Source organism: Desmodus rotundus, chromosome 5, assembly GCF_022682495.2.
Source record: "Desmodus rotundus isolate HL8 chromosome 5, HLdesRot8A.1, whole genome shotgun sequence".
NCBI classification, from domain to species: domain Eukaryota; kingdom Metazoa; phylum Chordata; class Mammalia; order Chiroptera; family Phyllostomidae; genus Desmodus; species Desmodus rotundus.
This window is the reverse complement of record NC_071391.1, coordinates 116899377-116927099: the sequence shown is the minus strand read 5'-3', so window position 1 is coordinate 116927099 and position 27723 is coordinate 116899377. Positions and strand designations below refer to the sequence as shown.

The 27723-nt window shown below is 36.8% G+C and overlaps 1 protein-coding gene across 7 annotated transcripts in view; it reads left to right on the top strand.

The window, feature by feature from the left end:
* The window catches only part of ALMS1 (ALMS1 centrosome and basal body associated protein), a 167493-nt gene that overhangs the window by 21157 nt on the left and 118613 nt on the right, over positions 1 to 27723 (top strand). For 5 of the 7 annotated variants that reach the window (XM_053925860.1, XM_053925856.1, XM_053925859.1 and 2 more), the window contains exons 3-7: positions 4768 to 4963; positions 8954 to 9071; positions 10203 to 12300; positions 12402 to 12551; positions 15134 to 15293. In XM_053925860.1, coding sequence (XP_053781835.1) covers positions 4768 to 4963; positions 8954 to 9071; positions 10203 to 12300; positions 12402 to 12551; positions 15134 to 15293 — 2722 coding nt within the window. The remainder of the gene's footprint in view (positions 1 to 4767; positions 4964 to 8953; positions 9072 to 10202; positions 12301 to 12401; positions 12552 to 15133; positions 15294 to 27723) is intronic. The other 2 variants (XM_053925858.1, XM_053925855.1) reach the window with 2 other exon arrangements.

The window sequence follows — 27723 nt, the reverse complement described above, 5'->3', positions numbered from 1 at the left end:
ATTAAGAGTCTGATCCAGCACTACCAAGTAAAAAATATGAAGATGTTGCAATATAAAGAAATTATTGCTATACTTTCCCAGATTTAATTGAAAAAAAGAAATGAAAGAGATGTTACGACTGATAGCACAGAAATACAAAGGATAGTAAGAGACTGCTAAAAACAATTATACACTAACAAGTTGTGATAACCTAGAAGAAACGGGTGTTTTTCTAGAAACATACAATCTACCAAGACTGAGTCAAGATGAAATAGAAAATCTGAACAGACCGAATATTAGTAAAGAGTCAGTAATCAAAGACCTTCCAACAACAGAAGTCCAGGACCAGATGGCATCACTGGTGAATTCTACCAAACCATGTTAATACCAGTTCTCAAGCTCTTCCAAAACAAATAGAAGAAGAGGTAACTCCTCCAAACTCATTTTACGAGGCCAGCGTATCCTGATGCCAAAACCAGAAAAGGATACCACGAGAAGAGAAAATTATAGGCGCTGTCTCTGATGAAGAGAGATGCAAAATCCTCAACAAAGTATTAACAAACCGAATTAAACAGCACATCAAAAGGATCAGACAACATGATCAAGTGGGATTTATTCCAGGAATGCAAGGTGTTTCGGCATTCTCAGATTAGTCAGTGTGATCTACCACATCAACAAGATGAAGAATAAAAATCATGTGATCATCTCAATACAGAAAAGAGCACTTGACACTGTTCATCATTTATTTATGATAAAAGCTGAACAAAGTGGGTATAGAGGGAATGTACCTCAACAGAATAAAGGTCCAAATCATATATCTGAAATATATGACAAGCCCACAGCTAACATCATACTCATACTTTGATTTCATCATACTTTGGTGAAAAGTTGGAAGGTTTTCCTCCAAGATCAGGGGTGCCGACTGACAAGATACCACCCTTGCCACTTTTTTCAACATAGTTGGAAGTCCTAGCCAGAAAATTCAGCAAGCAGAAGAAGTAAAAGGCAAACAGATCAAAAAGGAAGTAAAATTGTCTCTCTTTGCAGATGGCATGATACTCTAAAAGTGTCTACCAGAAAGAACTACTATAACTAGTAAATGTATTCAGTAAAGTTGCAGGATATAAAATCAGTACACAAAAATGAGTTGTATTTCTAGATACTAATAATGTACTATCAGAAAAAGGATGAAGAAGAGAATCCCATTTATAATTTTATCAAAAAGAATAAAACACCTAGGAATAAATTTAACCAAGGAGGTAAAAGATCTGTACACTGAAAATTCTAAAACATTGATGAAAGAAGTTGAAGAAGTTACAAAGAAATGGAAAGATATTCTGTGTTCATGGATTGGAAGAATTAGTATTGTTAAAATGTTCATACTACCAAAAGCAATGTACAGATTTACTGTGATCTCTATCAAAATTCCAGTGGCATTTTTTTCCCTCACAGAATTAAACAAAAAATCTCCAGATTTGTATAGAACCACAAAAGACCCAGCATAGCAAAAGCAATCTTGAGAAAGAACAAAAGTGGAGGCATCACACTCCCTAATTTTAAACTATTGGGTTGGCCAAAAAGTTCATACGGTCTTTTCCACAATTTTCATTTTCACCAGTAAGTATTGATTTGGATATTTTGAGTATGTCGACTATTTCCTGCGTGTTATAATGTTGATTGTTCTTAATTAATGTTTCAATTTGATCACTGTCAACTTCAGTTGGTCTGCCCAACTGTGGAGCATCATCCAGGGAGAAACCTGTAGCACAAAACTTCGCAAACCACTTTTGACACCTTAAGTCAGTCTCAGCACCTTCTCCATATATGGCACAAATCTTTTTTATTTTTTTTGTCTGTGTTTCAGTTGTATTTTTACTGTTCTTGAAATAATAAAGCATAATATGCTGAAAATGTTGCCTATTTTCTTCCATTTTAAATAATAAAATGGCTACACAAAAATTCACCAGTTTTGGTAAGTTTTTCTTAAATGCAAGCTGATACAACTGTTACAATGCAGTCCATCATTGTTTCGAATGAAGTTAAAGAGAAGTAAGTGCTACTAGAGGCATCTTACGAAGGAAAAACTAAAGGAACTTCTTGGCCAACCCATATATTACAGAGTTACAGTAATCAAACCAGTATGGTATTGACATAAAGACAGCCTCATAAATTAATGGAACAGCATAGAGAGCCCGGCAGTAAACCCATGCATATACGGTCAATTAATTTACAACAAAGGAACTAAGAATACACAATGGGGAAAGGACAGTCTCTTTAATAAATGATGTTGGGAGAACTGGACAGCCTTAGTCAAAAGAATAAAACTGGACCATCATCTTACACCATACACAAAAATTAACTCAAAAAGGATTAAAGACTTGAACATAATGCCTGAAACTCCTAGAAGAAAACATAGGCAGTAAGCTCTTTGACATAGGCATTGGCTGTGAATTTTTGAATCTCATGCCAAAAGCAAAGCATCAAAAACCAAAAATAAACAAATGGGACTACATCAAATTAAAAAACTTCTGTACAGCAATAGAAACCATCAACAAAATGAAAAGGCAACCTACTGAATTGGGAAAAATATTTGCAATTCATATATCTGAAAATGGGTTACTATCCAAAATATATAAGTAACTTATACAACTCAATAGCAAAAACCAAACAATTAAAAAATGGGCAGAAGATCTTTGAGTAGATATTTTTCCAAAGAATAGATAAAAATGGGCAACAGATACATGAAAAGATGTTCAGTATTATTAATTATCAGGGAAATGCAAATTAAAACCATAATGAGGTAATATTTCACAGCTGTTAGAATGGCTGTTACAAAAAGAAAAGAGCCCTGGCTCATGTGGCTCAGTGGATTAAGTGCCAATCTGTGAACCAAAGGGTCACGGGTTCAATTCCCAGTCTAGGGCTCATGCCTGACATGTGGGCCAGGTCCCCGGTAGTGGATTCATGAGAGGCAACTACACATTGATGTTTCTCTCCCTCTCCCTCCCTTCCCCTCTCTATAAAAATAAATATATAAAATCTTAAAAAAAAAAAAAGTGTCAGTAAGGACGTGGAGAAAAGGAACTGCACTGTTGGTTGGAATGTAAATTGATACAGTTACTATGGAAAACAGTATGGAGGGTCTTCAAAAAATTAAAAATAGAACTACCATATGATGCAGCAATTCCTCTTGTGGGTGTTTATCCATACAAAATTAAAACACGCAAAAAAAAATTTATGTACCCCCATGTTCACTGCATTTTATTATTTCTGATAGGCAAAATATGGAAACATCCTAAGTGTCCATTGATGGATAAATGAGTAAAGAAAATGTGGTATATACATACAATGGAATGTTATTCAGCCATAAAAGGAATGGAGTCTTGCCGTTAGGGACAACATGGATGAGCATTAAGGGTATTACACTAAATGAAATAAGTGGGACAGGGAAAGACAAATACTGCATGGCCTCGCTTATATGTGAAATCTAAAACAAAACAAAAAAACTAAGCCTTGGATATGGAGAACAGATTGATGATTTCAGGATGGGTGGGGTAGGGAGCGGGGGAAAAGGGTGGACTGTTTTCTTTTTTTTTTTAATTATTTAAATAAGTTAAAAATTTTTAAATGTTCATTAATGAATCCTAGTGTGACTGTTGTATGACAGAATATGCTAAAGACTGCTAGCAAATATGTTTGAAAGTCTGATCTACCACTGCCAAATAAGAAGTGCAAAGACGTTGCAATATAACTAAAGTTATAGCTATACTTTATCAGATTTAATTGGGGGGAAAAAGCTATAATATAGTTTGATCAAATTCAGTGCTCACTCCTAATCAAATTAATTCAATATGAAAATAAAAGAATACTTTCATAGCATCATAGAAAGAATATTCTTAATTAGCCAATACCAAATTTAGAAGAAAAATAACCTTATAAAACTTTTTATCATTAGAGTTTAATTCAACTTTAATTTAACATTGCTATGTAATATGGTCTGAGGATTGGTGCCAGTCCATGAATTTCTTGTTACTGGTTTTTCAAGAGATAAGCACAAAAGTTGAGATGAAGTGTTTAGAAACTATTATAGCATTTTGACAGTGTGATCTTATGTCTTTTTTAGAAATAAAAATGAAACACTTAGGCTTGTGTTTTGTATTTTGAGCTTAAATTTCATTTTTCTAGTTATTTTTACTAGTTTTTACATTATTTATTATTATTTTTATCAATATTTTAATAAGATGTCTTCCTGTGGTGAATCAGAAGTAGGAAAAACTGATCCTAGCCATAGTTATTTTTTGAAGTATTGCTGTAATCATGCCACTAATGTAAGAGTATAAACATTTGAAAGACAACTATCATTATTTATGGATGATATGATATTGTTATTGAGAGGAGCAAAGAGTCCAGTAGAAACTAGTATAGCTAATAAAAGTTCAATAAAGTGGTCACATATAGAGAATATTGTAGGTTTAGGTTTGGATTTTTTCAGTATTATTATGATGAAATTGTAAGAATTTCATTGTATAGAATCATATTTATTATTTCATTGATGAGAACCAACTGTTCAGGAATCACTGGCAGATTCAAACTGTTAAGAGATGGGTATGAGGTATAAAATATAGATAATATTGTGAAAAACAAAAAGATGAGCTTTACTTTTTATAAACTTTGATGAGGATGTTATCACATAGGAAACATGTGAGTGGATATTTTAATCTGAATGTTAATATTTATGTTAATTCAGTTAATAACTTAGCATATTTTCTTTCAAAATTATTGTTTTAGAAAACAGAATTTTGGCATTTTCTTCCTCAAGAAATCGACTCTTCCCACACCTCGGATACAACCCAGACCAGGTTTAAAGTGAGAGAGGAAGGGACAGAAATGACAGACTTCCCCTCTGTGGAGGAAGGTATATTGACCCAATCAGAAAATCAAGTAAAGGAACCCAACAGAGATCTCTTTTGTTCTTCATTGCTAGGTAATGCCTCTTTTTTGTTTAAAACTAGTATTAATACTTCTTTTAAAATCATTGCTTTTGGAGGACTTCAAGTCCTGCTTTTAAATCCTTTCTTTTTTTAAATTAATTTTTTATGTATTTTTTCCCATTACCATTTATTTCCTTTATACCATCCCACCCTCTTCCTGCAATCATCACATGTCCATGTGATGTCCATGTTCATGAAATCCTTTCTTGAGCTGAGGAGCTCTGTAGCACCCTACTCAAAGGTATTAGGCTATTTTTGGTTTTCCATACAGTCCAGCTGGTGTAGTTACGTTAAATGTGCAGTTGCCTTTCATTTTATCATACGCTATTGCTCACAGAAGGCAGAAAGTTGATAACTTCCTCTAATGGTTATGCCCCCTCAGTCCTGAATTTTTAGAAGTTTTTCTTGGGGTAAACCAAGAAACCTTTGACGATTCAGTAAATACAAGCAAAAAACAAATGTTCATACTTACCTTATCAGATTCTTAGAATTGATTACAGCATATGTTATTCTCAGTTTCCAGACTCAAAAATTGAGATATAGAGGTTAAATGACTTGTCTGAGGTAGATCTTACTGCTTTCCTTTTCTGTACATGGAACTGATTTATTAGCTCTTTACAAAAGGTAATCACTAAGTTCCTCTCAAATCATCAAAGTAGGAGATAGAATAAATTGTACTGTTAACTACTTTGGATCATATGAGTGCTTTGCAGATATATATATGAGTGCTAAACCAATATGGTAATTTAAATTTTTTTCATGCCTAAATCATAGTTCAGACAAATAGTACTTTGTTCTTCCTTCCTTCAGAGTTTTTTTTCAAAAATTGAAAAAATACTGCCACCAGATTTTTTGGAATTAGCTGCTGTCAGAGAAATGGGTTCAACCATGAAGTTGTCTTACCAGAGGTTTTTAGAGGAACATGAATAGGAGTTAAGTTCTTTTAAAACATAAGCTAATGCTATTCTAATCAAAATGTTAGTGCCAGTGTATTCTGTGATGTGGATTGTCAAAGTCAATTTTAATTTCAGTTTCACATTTTAAGAAAGATGTTGACATTAGTGTTTCTTTGTGGGAGGAGATGACTATGATAGTAGATGAATGAGAAGACTTTGCTGTGATCAGGTATTCAAAGAGCTGTCGTGCCAAAGAGGAAGCAACTTACTTCGTTCGTTCATTCATTTAACAGATATCTAAGTGCCAATTGTGTGTTTGATGCTAGGGATATATAAGTGAAAGCTATTGCCTTTTGGGAAGACAATCCAGTAAACAGAAAATAACAGACCATGTATGAGTACTTTATTTTATGGTCTATAGGAGTGTGCAAACTACAGGCCACAGGCGAAGGCCTGATTTTTTTTTACAAGCTAAGAATGGTTTTTGAATTTTTAAAGGATCATAAAAACAAACAAAGTGTATGTGACAAGAGACCACATATGACCAGCAAAGCTTAAAATATCTACTGCTTGGCCTTTTACAAAAATATTTGCTAATTCCTAGTCTAGAGGTTAAAATGAGAATACATATCTTATGAAAAGGCTGTTTTAGACTCGATATAAGAAAGAACTTACCCTGACCAGTGTGGCTTAATTGGTTTGGCATTGTTCCACATGGTGAAAGGTTGCTGCTGTTCGATTCCGGTCACGCACGTACCCGGGTTGCAGGTTCAGTCCCTGGTTGGGACACATGCAGCAGGCATCTGATCAATGATTCTCTCTCACACTAATGTTTCTCTCCCTCTCTTTTCCCTCCCTCCCACTCTCTCTAAAAGTAAAGAAAATCTTTTAAAAAATAAAGAAAGAACTTACTACTAGAGCCATATATTAGTGCAAAGCTACTAACAAAAAAAGTGAGCTTATGTCATGGCAAAAATGTCAAGTAAAATTCTCTAAAAAAGCATTTTAGCATTTGGTAGGAGATTGTGTCTGGCTTCTAAGATTTTTTGTAATGCAAAGTTTTATAACTGTCTTCTCATTTACTACAGATGAAGTAGAACATTTTTGATTTTTAGAGAAGATCCATAGATCTTACTGGCCAAGGAAATTTCATCATTGCTATTTTGTTACGTGTGAATACTGCAGTCATTGTGGGGTATTAGTCTCACCACTGGCAAATGTTATAATGAAAACTGGTGCCAGGACAGTTGGATATCTCAAAAAAGAGTGATCCAAACTATCAGCAGTGTCCAAATGTGAGGAAATCTGGGGTCTTTGTGAAAAAAACTTAATGATTCTTAGAGGGGTGAAGGACTTGTAAAAATTTTGAAAACAAGCTTACAAAGGTTTATGACTGAGTCCCAAAGTCAAGGCTAAAGAGGAAATACCAATTAGTCCTTGGTGGTAAAAGTTTCTCTTTTTTAATTAATTGATTCAGTAAATAAATAATACATCTATTTTGAATGCCTACTAAGTGTAGCAGGTATTTTGCTAGGCACTGAAGATACAGCTGTGAATAAAGCTCACATGGAGTTTTCAATCTAGGTGGTAAGTGGACAGACAGAAAATTAAAACAAGAGTAGGATAGTTGTGATGGGGAAGATATATAGTCGTTATAGGCATCCTGACATCAAGAAAGTAAACTGTAGCAACAGTATTATTACATGCATATTGAAAGAACCATTTAGTTTTAGCAAAATATAATCCATCCAGTTAAATTAATATTAAGTAGGTTACTATTGGTTGTGTAGATTTGTTTCTGTTAATATTTAATTTTTGCATTGTAATTGTGTGAATGCTGTAAGGAATAAGGAGTTTATACCTATTTTGTATATATTCAAGAGCATTCTAATAAGAATTATTTAAGCTGGCATTCAGGAATTCACAAGAATTTGTTTTCTTTTTAAATTAATAGTTCTCAAACTTTTTGGTCACAGGACAACTTTAGACAGTAAAGTTACTGAGGATCCTAAAGACCTTTTATTTATGTAGGTTAGTGATATTTTTCCATATTAGAAATTAAAACTCACCAATTTAAAAAAAGAACTCATTAAAAATAACTACTGCGTTCAGTCAGCCCCTCGTAACCACTCTGCTGATAAATTCTCTCCTCAGCACTGTGCATCACGGCTTACCTCCTAAGTGGGGAGAAGCCTAGATATATGTCTTGATCCACTTGGTACCCACATTTGTATCCTTTCCTTGATATTAAAGTATAGCACTTGGACATGTAAAAAAAATAATAATAACTATTGCGTTTAACATAGATTACATAGTTTTTTAGAATAATAGCTATATTTCAAAACCAAAATGTTTAGAAGGGTATCATTGTTTTATTTTAAAAAATCTGTAGTGTCTGACCTTACAGGAAACAGGTAGTTTCTGATATCTGCTTGTACATTCCATATTATACATATCACTTCTGGAAAATTCCACTATACCCTTGTGAGAGAATGAAAGTGAATAAGGCATATGATATCTTAACATTATTTTGATAATAATTTTGACCCTAGGCACCTCCTGAGAATGTCTTAGGGATGCCAGGGAGCCCATGGACCACACTTCTATATAAGCTGGAAAGAAACGTTCATAATGGTTAAGAACACTTGCTAAAAGTTAGTGTTTAGGATCAGATCTCACTCTAGCACTTAATGCTGTTTGAATGTGGGCAGATTACCTTATGTTCCTTAAATTTTGTAATCATGTTTTCTCACCCATAAGATAGATACAATAATACTTACTCATCTGTCAAGGTTGTCATGAGGATTAAGTGAAATATTGTAGGTTTTAAGATAGATACAATAATACTCATCTGTCAAGGTTGTCATGAGGATTAAGTGAAATGTTGTAGGTTTAGTGCCTAAACCTTGTTAGGTAGTTGCTGCTGCTGTTGTTATCTTACCATAGTAAAGTTGTAGAAACTTCTAGGTGGCAGGATGTTTAGAAATTAATATTTAGAAATATTAATACTTCTTTAAAGTATTATGTGAGTAAGCTAAAAAGTTAATTTTTAGTATTTCCAACATTTTCATATTTGAAACTTTGCAGTCATACAAGACAGCTTTGCTTCTCCTGATTTGCCTTTGCTGACATGTTTGACACAAGACCAAGAGTTTGGGCCTGATTCCTTATTTCACCAAAGTGAACTAGATTTTGCACCTCTGAGGTAGGATGATTTATTTTTTTATTTGCATGTAACCGTTCTACTCTTTCTTGTTCTTAGTTACTATTAATATTAATGACTTCAGCCTAAGGTGAGACTTTGGGGTGTAGGGGTTAGGTAGTCTCAGCTCTCACACTCTGAAGGTAACAAGGCCCTGAGTTAAGTAAGACATGATACATAGCAGTTTGGCATGGTAACATATGTATGTGTAAAGATGAGCCAGGTTACTGTAGTGTATTTAAAAATAATTTCTAATGTATTCTAGCATTTCAGGCATATTTTAATTTAGAAGGCACACTGAATTTTTCTTTTTAATAAATTTCCCCTCTTGCTTCCCATCACTCAGCCTCATCGTGTGAAAAGCATTTATTTCAGATTCACTAACTTGTTTGGTACTCTCATTTTGGTCAGCTGATATTGAATGAGCCTCATCTGATAGGTGTGAATATGAAGTAACAAGGTTTTTCTAACTGATATGTCTAAATTAAAAATTATTCTAAATTTTAATACCCTCTAGAATAGTCATAATGGGAGACAAGTCTGGAATTATCCAAGAATTATGAGTTTTCCACTTTTAGAACAAAAAAAGACACCTCAAATTAAAAACTGTAGATGTTTACTGAGTAAAAATCTCTGCCCTTCTACATGTATTACTTTAAAATTACTTTTATGAAAAGTGTTTTGTACACAACAGCCAACCGATGATTAGATTACTGTTGTATTTGTGGGGACAGGGGACGAACTCTTGAACCACTTAAGTGGTTTTCAAGAGCATAATAAACTAGCAAAAGAACTAGTTAAATGAATTTTAAATTATAGTAGGTGATAAATTAAACATTTTAAATAGTAAAATTTGAATTTTTCATTTAAAGAATCATTTTTTTACCAATATGAAATTAGTCATATTTTTGGCAATAATATGAGAAAATATCAGGGTCACAGGATGGTCGTTCACCTCCTGTTTATAAAATATTTGCTTTGTTCAGTCATTAACTACTTTAAAGGAATTTGAAATTAGGACTTTGTTTTTCAACACACTTCAAATAATCTATCAATTTTGTATTTTTTATGTTGGTACTTTAAAAAATGTTTTAAATGTGTAACTTTTTTTTATTTTTAACTGTATATTTTCAGGGCGATTCCTGGTAAGTCTGAAGACACAGAATGGTTTTCTCGACCGTCGGAAGTTAGTGAGGCTTTATTCCAGGCAGCCTCAGAAGTAGCTTCAGACCTAGTTAATAGTCACTTTAGTGTATCTCAGCACACACTTACAGGGAGTACAGCTGTTGAGTCTCAGGGCTCTTTTTTACATCCTGAACAAGGAAGCAAAGAAGAGACTGTTTCATCTGGTACAGTTGATGAACTGAAAACCCCCAAAGACTCTGATAGTTATGATGCTCTGTGTTCATATATGTCATGGAAGACGCAAGAAGTTACACAGGAGCCAGAAACCAATTTAGTTAATAAAGATCAACTTTCTTTTTCAACTTCATCTGATACAAGTGAGGAATATGTAACTCCAAAAGAAAGAGACGGTTTTGATGCTTCTTGTTTATATGTGCAGTATTGGAAACAGGAAGCTTTACCACAGTCAGAAAAATATTTAACCAGTAAAGACCATGATTCTTGTTCAGATTCATCTGACACAATTGATAAAAATAAAATTTCTGAGGGAATTGGCAATTTTAGTGCCCCCCTTTCATGTATGCCATGGAGCGAACAGGGAGCTTCACACCATCCGGAAACATGTGCAGTCAGTAAGGATCATGTTTCTTGTCCACATGACGTTGCTCCTCATTTTAACAATAGAATGTCGTATTCTTTCTTACATTGCTTGTTGGAAAGGAGAGGAAAAAGTGTTCCCTTGATGTCCAGTAGTCAGTATTTTGAGAGTGTTTATTTAAGGGCTCCAGCTGAGAATGAGGTAGAACAAAAGATGGTTTCTTTGGAGGGTTACGAAAGAAATGAAGAAGATCTGGGGAAAGAATTATCTCGATGTTTTGAACTAAAGGAAAATAGTAATACTTTAGTATTTTTGGAGTTGTGTCCCAGTTCTTCAGAAGTACAGTATATTGAGAATGTTGTAGTTCCTGATAATTCTGTAAAAGTTTCAGAAACACATATACTCTCCAGGGAACATGATATCTCTAAGGTAGAGACTTCTGGTGGTCCTCTTCAGACTATTACATCCACCTTGGATGAGACATCAGAACAACTGTGTTTTCAAGAGGAAAGAAACCAAAAGGCAAGTGCTGCTTTTGGTGGGAAAAATGTTAATGCTACTGAAAATGTAGCCTTTGAGGCAGTTATTGCCTCTATTGAGCCTTCCAAGAAAGAGAATACAGGAAATGAAATCCAAACTGACATCACTAAATCTTTAACAAATTATAGCCAAGATAGTAAACCAAAAAATTCAGATCTTTTCTTATTAAATTACAATGATGCCAGCTCTTTCTTTGATAAATTTAGTCATCCACACTGTCAGTCTACTCCTGGGGTGTTGGAACCAGCAGCTTCAAAACCATTGTTGCATAAAAAGGATGATGATGTTAGCTCCCTATACTGGCATACTAATGCAAAATCACTCCCCGGTGCTCCTCAGGAAATGTTCATTAGGCCACTTTCTTCTGCTTCTTTAAGTGAAAAATCTCACAGCCAGGTTGTTGGTCTTTGCAAAACACAAAGCCCTCTATTTCAGTGTGGTGTAGACAATGAACCATTTCTTCCCATTGCAGAGAAGGCAGGATCTTCAAACATTATTTACCCACTGAAAGTATCGACTTCAGATTCTTTGTTTTTGCAAGATTTAAAGCAGCAAACCTTTGAAGAAGTTGCAGATTCCTCAAACTATATTTTGGGTAAGAATGTAAATTCTAGTCATGTCATTGAACGTCCATCTGCAGCTGTAGGAAGCAGCTTTTCAGCAAACTTGGTGGCATATGATGCAGAGTCACAAGGTACTTTACCAATGACCAGTGATGCATCATTAATTGCAGTTGGCCAGGAGACATTGCTGAAAGCTGATACAGGCCTAGGTGAAATTCCTTGGCCTATGGGAGCCACGTCCAGTTTTATGGTACATACAATTATACAAAATGACTCCTATTTTGTAGAAGGCCTGCAGGGGAAGTCTGAGTCTGACATCTATACTCTGGGTGATGATACTGAATGCTGTAGCCTAGATGAAAATGCTGTTGTATGCAGTAAAAGATCTACTGAGCTACAAAGAGAGGTGAGATACAGTAAGATGAAAGTTGGGGAAAACATGATCTTTTCCAGTATTGTTTCAGGAAATGGCATTGTTATTTGTTTGTATTTTTTGCTATTTCTCAGGTGTGTGACCAAGGTGACTTGAGTGGTGAGTGCATTGAGGTAGCATGTTTAGAAAATTTGCTTGATGATCTAGAGATTTGTGACAGCTCCATGCCCTGGCAGTGTGCTTTGCAACAACCGTCCAAGGAGGAGAGCAGTTTTGAAGAACCTGTAAGTCTTTCTATTTGACATTTCTTATGGGGCAGTGAAAGAAATATTTTAGTTGAAAAATGGGGATAAAAGTGCCTGTTTATGTTCTCTTAATACCAACTTACGACTTGTAATCTGGTCTTCATGTGATATGCAGGGGTATGGTTTATTAATTTGTTAGAGATTGGCATAAAAGAAATGCTTGTATTTTGTAGACTGTAAGACTTAGTGAATTCAGTGCTGCCTTGGACAAATGAATTGGACAAAGCCACCCTTTGGTATGCGTAGGTCTTTCATATTGAGGCATCTTAACCCTTCCAAGTTGTGCCAGCGAGAACCTTTGGGACAGGCCCTGGCCAGGTAGCTCATTTGGTTAGAGCATCAGCCCAGTACACCAAGGTTGCAGGTTTGATCCCTGGCCAGGGCATGTACAAGAATCAACTAATGAATGCATAAATAAGTGGAACAACAAACCGATGTTTCTCTTTCTCTTTCTCTCAAATCAGAAAAAAAAAATTTTGAAAAAAAAAAGATCCTTTGGGGCAGAGTTAAAACATGTAGGCTTATTCATAGAGACACTGATATCTGCTTTTTCTACCCCCTCTGCCTTTCAATGTACAAGCCTTGGAATAGGCCCTGGAAATATTCAAGTATTTCTTTTTAGACACTCCTGAAAGATTTGATTTCAAAGGTATCTTGAAAATTTTAAAAACCTGTATTTCCCCAGGAAGGATACTGAGGTGGTTACTGTCCAAACTAGTCAGTGTCCCCAAAGGGAACTAACTACCCCCTTCCCACACAAGCAACATATTTATGTATAATTACATTCCCTTACTCTCTATATCCTCATTATTGTCTGTATGTATACCAAAAGATTTTAACTTTGAGGGGGTAATAAAAATTCTGTGTCAGTGTTTCTTTTATACAAGACTTCATTTTCCTGGGTTCAGGCAGTTGATAAGAGGAAATGAACGAAGATATTAGGAGAACTTTTCCTCTTATTTTTAATTTGTTGGATTTAAAAAAAGATTTTAATATGGAGAACTGTTAGGCTAGTTTTATTTTCTTCATTCTAAAGTAGGCATTGTTTAATTTTGATTTTCAATCTAATAACAGTGGGGATGAAAGGGGTAACTTTGTGCTCAAATACTATGCTAAGTTTTACTTATAAACATCAATTTGTTTAGTCTTTTTGTCATCTTATTAGGTAGGATTGTTGGGAATTATTGTCATCCCCATTTTTATAGTTGACACAGTTAAGGAACTTGCTTATGATCATTTAGTAGGTAGGGGAACTCTAACTTAAAACTAACCTTATCTGTGTACTTAACCACTATGCCATAAACTGCCTCGCTGTTTGGCTATTTTTCAGTGAAACCAAGGCCAAGATTTTGCATTATTTTGGCAAGAGAGAAGGTTTTGAAGTTATTTTCAATAAGAATGAGAAACAAAATCTGATCAGTTTTAAGCATAGTGTTTCTATATATTTTTTTTAATTTTAATTTTTTATTGTTATTCAATTACAGTTGTGTGGCTTTTCTCCCCATCCCTCCACCCCACCCCAGCCAAACCCCCGTCGTGTTTCTATATTTTTTATTCTCCTTTTATAACTTTTACCAACTTTTTCATATAGAGAAAAAATATTTTTAAAAAATGAAAATATATTCAGTTAATAGCGATATGCTGAAGTTAACTCTCACCACATTCCAAATTTTATTTGCCCTAATATGGTGAAAAGTCATATATGTTTGTGTACTAACATCACCAATAATGGTTACTAATTCCTTTTTTATTTTATGTTATTTTTTTAATTTTATTTATTTATTTTTAGAGAGAGGGAGAAGAGAGGTAGAGAAACATCAATACATGAAAGATACATTGATCAGTTGCCTCTTGCCACACCCCTAGCTGGGGTCCTGGCCTGCATCCCAGGCATGGGCCCTGACTGGGAATTGAACCAGTGTCCTTTTGGTTCATAGGCCAGTGCTTAATCCACTGATCTACACCAGCCAGGGAACTAATTCTTTTTTAGCAAGGACCTTGTTGGGATCTGGTAAAAGTTTAGAAACTTCTTTATCAGCATTTAACCTTTACTTCACTATCAGTTTATATTTCCCACTACTTTTGTTTCAAGAAACTTGAAGATTTTTGTTTTTTGGTAACTGATCACAGATACAGTTTTTTGATGCTCTTACTGTTCTTCTAAACATTCTTGGATTTCTTGAAAATTTTCCTGTTTTCTCTTCCCTCCTTTCCTCTTTTCTTTCCATAACACACCTCTTCATCTTAAAAAATCCTTGTACCATAGTTTAAATTCTGTAGCGATCATACTATCATAAGGAGAAAACCCTGAGTAATAAAACAGTTCTAGGCTTCCTATCTCATATTCTGTACAGACAGACTTCCAGACCCTTAGAATAATTTATAGAGTCTTCTTGGAATTGACCAAACAAGATATGACCTGGATATGAATTCAGGATGACTGAGAATATAATCTTAAGGAACTGGTATAACTGGTTAGTATTTATTTTCATAAAAGTGAGGTTTGTACTTGTATTTTAGCAGATAAAAAAATTAATCTTATTTTTTATCTCTTTTCATAGGTAGGTCATTCTGATCTGGATATTAATCATTCTTTTTCATCTGTATTGCCTCCATTTGTTCCTCACGAGCCAAACAGAGAGTTGGAGTATCACTCTTCAGATCTCAGAATGTTGAGGGTGTCTCCTGAGATTGTACCAAAGACTCTCAAACATTTATCAGGTATGTGGAAAAGGAAATACTGTGCCCTTACGGCTAGCTTGTTAAAAATATCTTGCTATGGCTAATTTTTTATTTTTGAACTCCTGCAATAATGTTAACTTTTGATTAAGTGTATTTATAAATGCCCAGTTCTCTTTTATTAGATGAACCATTTGATTTTTCATTGCTTTCTTCATGACAGTATTTAGAACTGAATTACATGGAGAATTCTAAATTAGAGTCAGTTTGTTTCTGTATTCCTTTCTGTGATTTGAAGGGAAAAAAATTGAGCACAAGAAGACAAGAGTAGATACAAGTTTGTAGAAAGGAAACTGAGAGCTCAGTTTTAAGGCAGAAAGTAAGATTATCTGCTATGGGAGGTGGGGACTGGTGGGGGTGCTAGGTACTTAGAGAAGAGTGGCTTGGTAAAGGCCCAAAATTTATGTTTCAGTGAGTAGGAGAGGAGCTGACTAAGAATGAGCAAAAGAATTGGCAAGTAGTTCTGAGAAGTCAGCTGAGGCTAGAAATGATTTTATAATGTCATGAGCATATATATCTAATTTTTCTCTATTAAAACTCAAGAATGGAGAAGATGAATTATAGAATCGATCCTTGGTTGAGGAATTTGGGTGTGGTGGAAAGATAGCAGTGGGAGGGAATCAGTGAGAGAAGAGTTGATCAGTTATTGGTTTCAGCCAGCATAGAGAAAGAAGTCAGAAGAGTTGTTAGTCTGGGAGAAAGTAAAGGAACAGAGGTTTATTTATGAAATTGAATACATGAGGTGGGTATGAGTTACTGGGAGAGCTAGAAGAAAGGGTAATTTTGATCAGAGTGAGTTAGTACATTCAAATGTGAATCAGTTTAAAGATTCATTGCTTGGCCCTGAGAGGATTGGATAGTAGAAGTTGAATAAAGATCACTGGGATAAAGTGAATTGAGAGTTTTGAGGCTAGCTTATTGGATTCATTATGTTTAAATATTTTATGATTTTGTGGGATTTAGGGTTCAGAGAAACCCTATGTCCCAGACCTTGAAGTCTTAAAAGTGAATGGGAGTAACTGGGAGTTGCAAGAACATGATAAATGAAGGATGGTATTGAAGCTATGTGTGGCCTAAGCCAAAGAAAGGAGGTTTTAGTTTTGTGTTTTTGTTTATTTGAGGAAGATAGAAACTTGGTAAGGAAATCATTGTGAGAGGTAGTTAAATGCCAACTTCCGTCTCTCCTAGTTTCTAGTCATGGTGTATGGAAGAGGGCTGCACAAACAATAAGATTATCAAGAGGAAATTCAAGTATTTTTTAAGACAAAAAGTTGGAGAGTATTCTCTGAAAAAATTGAGAAAGGTTGTTTATTAAGTAGCAGTACGATTTCCACAAGCACAGAGGAAAGAAGGGAGGGAAGGAATAAATAGTGGGATGAATCTAGGTAAGAAAACAGCAGGAATAGACTATGGGGGCAAGAGACTGGCAATATTTGCATTTTGTCTGGACCAGGGATTTCAAGGGATTAGCATAGTTGACACGAGTGGCCTCAAATATACTGATTTTGTCAGAGGTAATTTTGATGTCAGAACTGAGGGTCCCAGCTCATACCTGGTCTGTTCTTAAAGATGAAATGAGGACTGCCATAGGATTTCAGAAGGTCATCATACCTAAAAATGTCTTTATATGGTTTTCTTCTATAAATCATAGCACACCTTGATAAAGAATTCTCAGATTGCAGTTCACCTTCCCCTCCTCACCTTATATCCTTTGAAATTGTCTTCAAGCTCTCAGGTATTCTTTTCTGGTTTGGGTTATTTTTTTCCTCCTCTCATTTTAGTTTGGGAAGTTTCTATTGACCTAACTTAAAGCTTACTAATTCATTTCTCAGCATGTGAAACCTGCTGGTGAACCCATCAAAGGCACCCTTCATTTCTGTTACAGTGTTTTTTATTTCTATCATTTCCTTTTGATTCTTTCTTACAGTTTTTATCTCTCTGCTTACATTACTCATCTGTTCTTGTATTTTGTCCACTTTTTCCATTAGAGCTGTCGGCATTTTTAATCATAGCTGCTTTTTTTTAAATCCTCACTGGAGGACATGCTATTGACTTTATAGAGAGGGGAAGGGAGGAAGAGAGAAAGAGAGAGAAACATTGATGTGAGAGAGTAACATCAACCAGTGCCTCTCACACATGCCCTGCCTGGGGATTGAACCTGCAACCTAGGCATGTGTCCCAACCAGGAATTGAACCCATGTTCTTTCTGTTTATAGAATGACACTCCAACCAACTGAGCCATTCACCAGCCAGGACTAATCATAGTTACTTTAAATACCTGGTCTGGTAATTCCAAATTCTGTCATATCTGAGTCAGATTCTATTGCTTGCTTTTGGCTCCTCAGAATGTTTTTTGACTTTTAACATGCCTTGTTATTTTTTGTTGAATACTGGACATGATGAATTAAGTAGCACTACTGAGGTAAATAGTCTTTTGGTATGAGGTTTTAAGTTTATTTGGCTAGAAGTTAGACTGTATTACTGTTAGCTGTAACTGTGGTATCAAACTAAAATTTCCTCTGGTGCCCTTGTTTTTTTTCCCTATGTTGTGTTTCGGTTTCCCTTGAGAAACCTTAAATAGGGTCTGAGGCTCGCTTGCATTCTTTCATCTCTAACCTGTTTATACAGGAGCCCTGTTGATGTAGTGGTAATATGTGGAGGGGAGAGATTGCATTATAACAACCCTATGACTAGGTCTCAGTCTTTTGGTGAGTCTCTTTCCTTAGGCTATTATTTTTGCAATTGCTTTTCAGTACTTTTCCCCTTCTTAAGTGAAACAGGAAGACCACAAGGGACTAGAGTTGGATATTTCCCTTACCCCGGGTTTGTTAGGCTCTGACAAAATAAAGTCAATTAGGCTCTGATACTTCAGTTTCCCTTGAGGTTAGCCTGCTGTTATAGAGACCAGACCTTTGGGACTTTTTAAAATGGTTACTTCCCATCCCCTGTCCTGGACTCCAACATAACTATGGAGGATATTTATGTCCCATCATAAACCTGAGTGCCTTGTGGGTCTCCTGCAAATAAATTTGTGAAAATGGGGGTCCTCTTTACGACTGGGCCCCAGGAGTTTTTAATCTCTAAAGTGAGTCCATGTTTAGCCTTTAGCAGTTTACCAATTACAGTGTTTTTCCTACTAATTGCTGGTGCCAGAGGCTGCTTCTCTGAATAATTTCTGATTCTGTGTGTTCGCCTGTCTCTACAGTTTTCAGGATCGTGGTTTACCTTGTAAACTCAGTTTTCTGATGGGCCTAAGAAGAGTTTGTTCAGCTCTTGTGAGAAGAGAGTGACTTCTGAGCTCTTTTACATGTTGAATAAGAAAATCTCTTTTTTAAAAAGTGTTCAGATATATGATACAGACAACTAAGCTAGAGTTTTGGAAGGCAATAATTAGATTTAGAATGAAAATGTAAACCATTAGCTTTTTAAAAAGTCTTACTGAGATGTAATTCACATACCATACAATTCACTCATTTACGTTGCACAATTCACTGAGTTGTACACACTCTAATTTTAGAACTTTTTATATACCTTGTTAGTAGTTGCTCCCTATTCCACACCTCCCTAGGCACTTCCCGCCCTAGGCAACACTAATCCATTCTGTCTATAAATTTGCTTATTCTGGACATTTTTTAATAAATGAAGTCATACAGTGTGTGATATTTTGTGACTGGCTTCTTTCACTGAGTATGTTTTCAAGATTTATCCATGTTAATAGTATGTATCAGTGATCATTCCTTTCTATTGCCAAATTATAGTCCATTGTGTTGATTTGTCGCATTTTGTTTACCCATTCATCATTTGATGGATATTTGGGTCATTTCCATTTTTTGGCTGTTTTTAATAATGCTGCTATGAACATTCATGTACATGGTTTGTGTATATGTATAGTTTTTCTCTTTGTTGCATATTTAGGAGTGTAATCACTGGTTTATGGTAACAATGTTTAATGTTTTAAAGAAATACTAAACTGTTTTCCAAAGAATGTGTACCATATTACATTCCCACCAGCAGTGTAAGGGTTCCAGTTTCTTCACATCCTCAACAACACTTGTTATTTTCTGTCTTTTTGATTATAGCCATTCTGGTGGGTGTGAAGTGGTATCTTGTAGTTTTGATTTATATTTTCCTAATGGCTAATCACATTGAGAATCTTACGTTTATTCGCCATTTGTATATCATCTTTGTAGAAATGTCAATTCATATTCTCAGTTACTTTTTAATTGGGTTATTTTTCATTTTATTATTGAGTTGTAAGGGTTCTTTATTGTGGATACAACTCCCTTATCATTTTATTTGCAAAAAATTTCTTTTACTCTGTGGTTTCTCTGTTTATTTACTTGGAGGTATTGATTACAACACAAAAGTTTTTATTTTGGTGAAGTCACATTATCTGTTTTTCTTCTTTAAAGAAATTTATTATTTTAAGTAGTGGTAAAAAAAACATAAAATTTACTGTCTTAACCATTTTTAATTATACAGTTCAGTATTGAAGACATTCACATTGCTGTGCAAATACTACCAATATCCATCTTTCATCTTCTAAAGCTGAAACTCTGTTCCTATTAAATAGTAACTCCCATTCTTCCCTATCCCAACTCTATTCTACGTTTCGTTTTTGTGAATTTGACTATAGTGTTTGTCTTTTGTGACTGGTTTATTTGACTTACAGTAATGTCTTCAGGGTTTATCCATGTTTTAGCAGGTGTCAAATTACATGGAAACTGTATAGTAGTTTTGGGAGTATTACCATCTTAATAATAATAAATAATTTGACCTGTAAACATGGGATGTCTTTCCAATTATTTAGTAGTTCTTTATTTCTTATAACAATGTTTTGTACTTTTATTTAAGATTTTATTTATTTATTTTTAGGGAAGGGAAGGAGAAAGAGAGGGAGAGAAACATCAGTGTGTGGTGGCCTCTTGCAGGTCCCCCACTAGGGACCTGGCCTACAACCCAGGCATGTGCTCTGACTGGGAATTGAGCCAGAAACCTTTTGGTTCACAGGCTGGTGCTCAATCCACTGGGCCATACCAGCCAGGGCCAATATTTTGTACATTTTTGTATACAAGTCTTGCACTTTGTTAATTCTAAGTCTTTTATTTTATTATTATTATTTTTATTGTTCTGTTACCGTTGTCCCAATTTTCTCCTGTTGCTCTCCCTTGCCCCACTCTCACAATCAGTCCCCACCCTGTTGCCACGTCCAAGGATCATTTATAATACATGTTCCTTGACTAAACCCTTCCCTTTCTTTACCCCCTTATCCCCTTCCCCCCTCCCTTCTGTTCATTGTCAGTCTGTTTCTTTTTTTCATGCCTCTGGTTCTGTTTTGCTCATTTGTTTGTTTTATTCATTAGGTTCCTCTTATAGGTAAGATGGTATGGTATTGGTCTTTCACTGCCTGGCTTATTTCACTTAGCATAATGCTCTCCAGTTCCATCCATGCTGTTGCAAAGGGTAGGAGCTCCTTCTTTCTTTCTGCTGCCTAGTATTCCATCGTGTAAATGTACCACAGTTCTTTGATCCCCTCATTTACTGATGGGCACTTAGGCTGTTTCCAGCATTTGGCTATTGTAAATAGCACTGCTATGAACACAGGGGTACATAGGTTCTTTTGAATTGGTGTTTCAGGATTTTAATCTTTTTTTTTTTTTACTTTCTGTTAACCTTACTTTATTTAAAATATTTTTAAAAATATATTTTACTGATTATGCTGTTACAGTTGTCCCATTTTCCCCCCTTATCCCCCTCCCCCTGTGCATCCCCTCCCACCTGCATTCTTCCCCTTTAGTTCATGTCCATGAGTCATATTTATAAGTTCTTTGGCTTCTACATTTCCTATACTATTCTTAACCTCCCCCTGTCTATTATCTACCTACCATTTATGCTACTTATTCTTTCTACCTTTTCCCCCTCTCTCCCCCTGCCACTCCCCCATGATAACCCTCCATGTGATCTCCATTTCTGTGATTCTGTTCCTATTCTAGTTGTTTGCTTAGTTTTCTTTTGTTTTTGTTTTAGGTTCGGTTGTCAATAACTGTTGAGTTTGTTGTCATTTTACTATTCATAGTTTTTATCTTCTTTTTCTTAGATAAGTCCCTTTAACATTTCGTATAGTAAGGGCTGGGTGATGATGAACTCCTTTAACTTGATCTTACCTGGAAAGCACTTTATCTGCCCTTCCATTCTAAATGATAGCTTTGCTGGTTAGAGTAATCTTGGATGTAGGTCCTTGCCTTTCATGACTTCAGATATTTCTTTCCAGCCCCTTCTTGCCTGCAAAGTTTCTTTTGAGAAATCAGCAGACAGTCTCATGGGAACTCCTTTGTAGGTAACGGGTCTCCTTTTCTCTTGCTGCTTTTAAGATTCTCTCTTTATCTTTAATCTTGGCTAATGTAATGATGATGCGCCTTGGTGTGTTCCTCCTTGGGTCTAACTTCTTTGGGACTCTCTGAGCTCCCTGGAAGTCTATTTCCTTTGCCAGATTGGGGAAGTTCTCCTTCACTATTTTTTTCAAATAAGTTTTCAGTTTCTTGCTCTTCTTCTTCTCCTTCTGGCACCCCTATGATTCGGATGTTGGAATGTTTAAAGATGTCCTGGAGGTCCCTAAGCCTCCCCTCATTTTTTTGAATTCTTGTTTCTTCATTCTGTTCTGGTTGAATATTTCTTTCTTCCTTCTGCTCCATATCGTTGATTTGAGTCCCAGTTTCACTGTTGGTTCCCTGTACATTTTCTTCTATTTCACTTAGTATAGCCTTCATTTTTTCCTCCAGTTTGTGACCATATTCAACCAATTCTGTGAGCATCCTGATTACCAGTGTTTTGAACTGTGCATCTGATAGGTTGGCTGTCTCTTCACCAGTTAGTTGTATTTTTTCCAGAGCTTTGATCTGTTCTTTCATTTGGGCCATTTTTTTGGTCTGTTACTATTTTTTGGTCTTACTACCTCTTATGTAGTAAGGGGCGGAGCCTTAGGTGTTCACCAGGGCGGGGCAGCCCACCTAGCTGGGTTGTGATGCTGTATGTGGGGGAGGGGTTCAAGAGGGAACAGTGCCACTTGCTCCGCTCTCTGCCGGTTTTCAGTCACTTCCCACACTACCCGCAATCAAATTGGGCCCTTCTGGTGCTGATTCCCTGGTGGGTGGGTTTGTGTAAGTTCTAGGACCCTGTGGGTCTCTCCAACGAATTCTCCTGTGAGGCTGGGAGTTTCTCCCACTGCTACCTCAACCCCCACAGGTGTTTTCAATCAGAGGCTTGGAAGCTGTATTTCCCTGTGCTGGAGCCCTGGGTTGCTCGGGTCTGTCTCGTTCCCCAGTTGTTCCTCCCAGTTTATCTGCACTCGAATATGGGCAAGACTGCCCAGTCCGCAAGCCGCCACCAGCCACAGTCCTCCAGCTGCTTCCTTGCCGGCCGCCCTCTCCACCTGACTGCCCGTCTCTGCCCCTCCTACTGGTCTGGAGGAATGTTTCTTCTTTGACTCCTTGGTTGTCAGACTTCCATAGAGTTCAATTTTCTGTCAGTTCTGGTTTTTCTTTGTTTTTAAATATGTTGTTGTCCTTTGTTTGGTTGTGCATGGAGGCACAGTCTGTCTACCTACGCCTCCATCTTGGCCGGAAGTCTGCACTGGTTTTGAGGATACCCAAAATTGAATGATCTCCTGATAACCAAATTCATATATCTAAAGCTAAATTCACTTCCCTATTTGCTAATAGGGTCACCAATCTTCAATAATCCAAACTCAAGTTTGTCATACTATTTCCAATCTCTCCTGTACTCCAAACTACTCAAATTCTGTGAAGTATTTTACCTTACTTGTAAATTATGTTGATTCACACTTTCAACCCAATTTGATTTTCTGTTTGGAAGATCTATCCATTCTCATCCGTGAGGTGTTAAAATCCCCTACTATGACTATATTACTATCCATCTCTCCCTTTATGTCCATCAAGATTTATATATTTAGGTGCTCCTGTGTTGGGTGCATAACTGTTTACAAGGATTATATCCTCTTGTTGGATTGACCCTTTTATCATTATGTGCTTCGTTGTCTCTTATTATAGCCCCTTTTTCAATCCTCCCCCAAGGACTCTTTTTTATATTGCTTTTAGAGAGTGGATTGGAGGGGGGGGTGTTAGGGGGAGGGAGAGAGAGGGCATGCAAGGCAGGCACGTCAATAGGTTGTCTTCTCGTACATGCCCTGACTGGTGATTGTGACCTTTTTTTTTTAATGGGATGCCTCTCCAACCAACGGTGCCACACTGGCCAGGGCTGTAGTTTTTGATTTCAGGTCTGTTTTGTCTGATAAAAATATTGCCACCCAAACTTTTTTTTTCATTTCCATTTGCATGAAATATCTTTTCATTCCTTTACTTTTAGTCTGTGTGTATCTTTCATTCTGAGGTGGGTCTCTTGTAGACAACATATACATGGGTCTTGTTTTCTTATCTGTTCAGCTACCCTATGTGTTTGGTTGGAGTATTTAAGCTATTACCAAATTTTGCTGTGTATAAAGTGCACTTTTTTGCCCAATTTTTTGAGGGAAAAATAAGGATGTGCATTGTACATGGGTATAATGATTACATACCATGAGTATAATAATGGGTATAATAATCTTGTGTGTAATCCACACAAAAACATGGGTGTGCATTATACATGGGAGCACATTAGACACAGCAAAACAGGCCACATTTAAAACAGTTAATGTTATGTTCATATTTATTGCTGTTTTATTTTCTTATAGTAGTGTTCCTTTGTTGTTTTTCTTATAGAAGACCCTTTAACATTTCTTATAATACTGGTTTGGTGGTAATGCACTCCTTTAGCTTTTTCTTGTCTAGGAAGCTCTATGTTTTTCCCTCAATTTTAAATGATAGTCTTGCTGGGTAAATAGTCTTGGTTGTATGTCTTTGTTTTTCATCAATATCTTCTGGCATGAAATGTAGCTTTTGAGAAAACAGCTGATAGTCTTATGGAACCTCCCTTGTAGGTAAGTAACTGTCTTTCTCTTAGTGCTTTTAAGATTCTCTCTTTGTCTTTAACCTTTGCTATTGTAAGTATGATGTGTCTTGGCGTGTGTTTCTTTGGGTTCATGTTGTTTGGGATTCTCTGTGCTTATTGGACTTATGTGTCTTTTTCCTTCAACAAGTTAGGCAAGTTTTCAGACATTATTTTTTCAACCAGGGTTTCAATCCTTCGCTCTCTGTTTTCTTCTGGTACCCCTGTAATGCAGATGTTGTTATATACTTTATGTTGTCCCAAAGGTCCCTTAAACTATGCTCATTTTGTTTGTATTTCTGTTTCTGTTTCTATGTCTATTTCTATTTCTATTTGTTTGCTGCTCTGATTTACTGTTTACTGCTTGTTCTCCAAATCATTGGTTTGATGTGCCGCTCATCCAACCTACTGTTTACTCCTTTTAGTGTAGTCTTCTTTTCCAGTTGAGTTTTGTTTTTGGTGGGTTTTTTTTTTATGGTTTCTGTGTCCTTTTCCAGGCTGTTGAAGTTCTTACTGCATTCCTTAAGCATCCTTATAACCATTTATTTGAATTGTATATTTATCAATTAGCAATTCCCAATTGCTTGCTTTTATTTCAGTTAGCTCTTTTTGTGGAGATTTCTCCTCCTCTTTCATTTGGGGCATGTTTCATTTTTTCCTTTTTATGGCATCCTCTTCTTGGTGTTTGTTTCTGTGTACTAGGTAGGTCTCTCTGTCTCCCACTCTTTGTGGGGTGGCTTTATGTAGTAGGTGTCTTATGAGACCCAGTAATACAGTCTGCTTGATCACCTAAGTTGAATGCTCCAAGAACGTCTCTTGTGTGGGTTATGTGAGCCCTCTTGTTGTAATTGAGTCTTAATTGCTATTGGCCTGCTCGTGCATGAAATCAGCCCTCACAGTGGCTGGCTGTGAGGATTGACCCAAACCACAGTGTAGGAGCTACTGAACAGATGCTAACTACACAAAGTAGAATTCACCTCAACAGGGTCCAGTACTTGCCGAGATCTCTTTTTGGATATGCTACTTGTTAAGCTAATTGGATTCTGCTCTGATATTTTCTGAAGCTGGCCACTGGGTGTGTCTCTTCCCAGGCCTCTTGGAAGGGACTCTGATTTAGGTCATTCTTAGACATTGCATGTAACTGGCCCTGATCTACCTGTTACAAGCTACAAAGCTATCCACAGTTGTGGCTGCCTCTGCTGAGCCTTGGTGTGCATAGGAAGGGCAAGCTGCACCAAGGCCAGCCTTCCACCAGTACCAAGGCTGGGGGCAGGTCAGCAAAAGGCCCAAGGCACTCTATGATCTACCTTGTCATTCCTTTGCCTGCCAGCTGCCTTTTTGGCTCACTGAAAGAGCCTCTGGTGGTACTCAAGTAACTTCAGGTTGGTTCTCAGTTGAGTCACCAGGTAGGGGTGAGTGCTGTTCACCAGACTGATACCAGTTCAAATTTAGTGCTAGTAATGAGTCTGAGGTGACTCAGTAGATGAGTCCCAGGGTATACCAAGTCTAGCCACATACCCCAGTCCCAGTGCCTGCAGACCTATTTGGTGGGTTGAGGTCTCAGGGAATCATCAGGGTGAGTCCAGCAGAGTTTATCAGGCCCAAACAGACCAAGATTTGGCCATGTAAATGGAAGGCTCTGTACCAGTGTGATGGGCAAGGGACAAATGTTCCCTGTGCTAGAGCCACATGACTCAGTCTGTCCCAGATTCTTCCAGGAGCCAGAGCTTAGCAAAACAGGGCTGCCAGGATTCAGGAGGGTGGGACTAGAGGATCTTCCATGAAGGAGGCACTGGTCAGTCTTGGGGGAATGAGTGGGGAGTGACCCTGCTCCAGAGCCAGGCAACTAAGTCAATCTCGAATTCTTCCCAGACTTCCTGAGGAGCGGGCATTCCCCAGGATGGAGCCACTGGGAGACCGGTGGGTAGGTCTAGCAAATCTCCTGTGAGGGGAAGGCATCGGTGTCATTCTCAGAAATGTTGGAGGAATGGTCTCTGTCCCAAAGCCACACAATTCAGTCACTGACATCCCCTGACTCTGCCCAGACATTTAGGCTCTGGCCCAGACAGCTGACTCAGCAAAGGGAGAGGCAGGGTGGAGGGACAGGGAGTCCAGAGAGTAAAGCTTTTGCATCCCCCTACTATGGAAGGGAGTGCTCCATCCAAGAAAGATGTCTGTGATGTGGGAGAGGAACTCAGCACAGGGACTCAGCACAGGGATTTTGGCTCCTGTCCCGTTAGCTCTCTTCCCAGAGCCACAACCCTCAGTGTCTTCTCGTGCAACTCTGGTCCATTCAGCCAGCCCTCCTCCCTCTGCCAGAGCCTAGGGTGAGTGAATGAAAAAGAGATTTTGTGCTTTGGCTTTTTAATAGGGCTTCTGTGTCTCCAGCAGATTCTTTTGTCTCCATGGTGAATTTTCACAGCCAGATGTTATGTGGGTGCTTCTTCCTGGCTGTGGTGCTCTGGGCTGGTGAGCTTGGTCTGGGATCTAACTCCATACTCCTCAAGGGCGAACCTTTGCAGATGAGTTATCCCTCTGGAAACTCAGCTGCTTCACCTGGGAGTGGGGCCAGCCCTTTTTGCATCTCTGCCCTTCCTACCAATCTCAGTGTGGCTTCTTCTGTAAATCTTTGGTTATAAAACTTCTCTTCAACTAGTCTTCAGTTGGTTATTCAGGTTGATTGTTCTACATTTTAGTTTTAATTTTAGTTTGATATTGGGAGGAAGTGAGTATACCTTCCACCTGCTCTGCCAACATCTTGAACCTCCTTTCCTTTTTTATTTCTGATTTTAATTGAGTCCTGTCTTTTTTTTTTCTTCTTTTTGGTGAGCCTAGCCAAAGGTTTGTCTATTTTATTTGTCTTTTGAAAGAATCATACCTTAGTTTCATTGACCTTTTCAGTCTTTTTTAAGCATTTATTTCTGCTCTTATCTTTATTATTTCCTTCCTTCTGGTACCTTTGGGCTTTTTTTATTCTTCTATATTTTTTAGTCCATTCTCAACTACCTTTTTGAAGCTCACCAGTGAGTTTAGAATGGAAGTCTGTTGTGAAAAGAGTTCGGAATTATCAGTTAGACTTAGAAGACTAAAGTGCCAGTTTTTTTTATTTATACACTGTACAACTCTAGGAAAATATATATTGCTTGAAATGTGGTTTGTGGACCAAAAGTATTGGGTACTACCTAGGAGCTTATTAGAAATGGAGAATTTGAGATCCCACCCCAGACCTACTGAATCAGAATCTAACAAGATCTTTACATTGAGCAGCACTGTTATATCATTACCTTTGAAACTCAGTTTTTTTATCTGCAAAGTATAGATAATATTTGCTGTGTATACCATATGTTTTACCAATGTACTTTTTGTCTGTTTCTTCCTGTAAGAATAAAAGCTTTGTGAGACAGAATTAGAT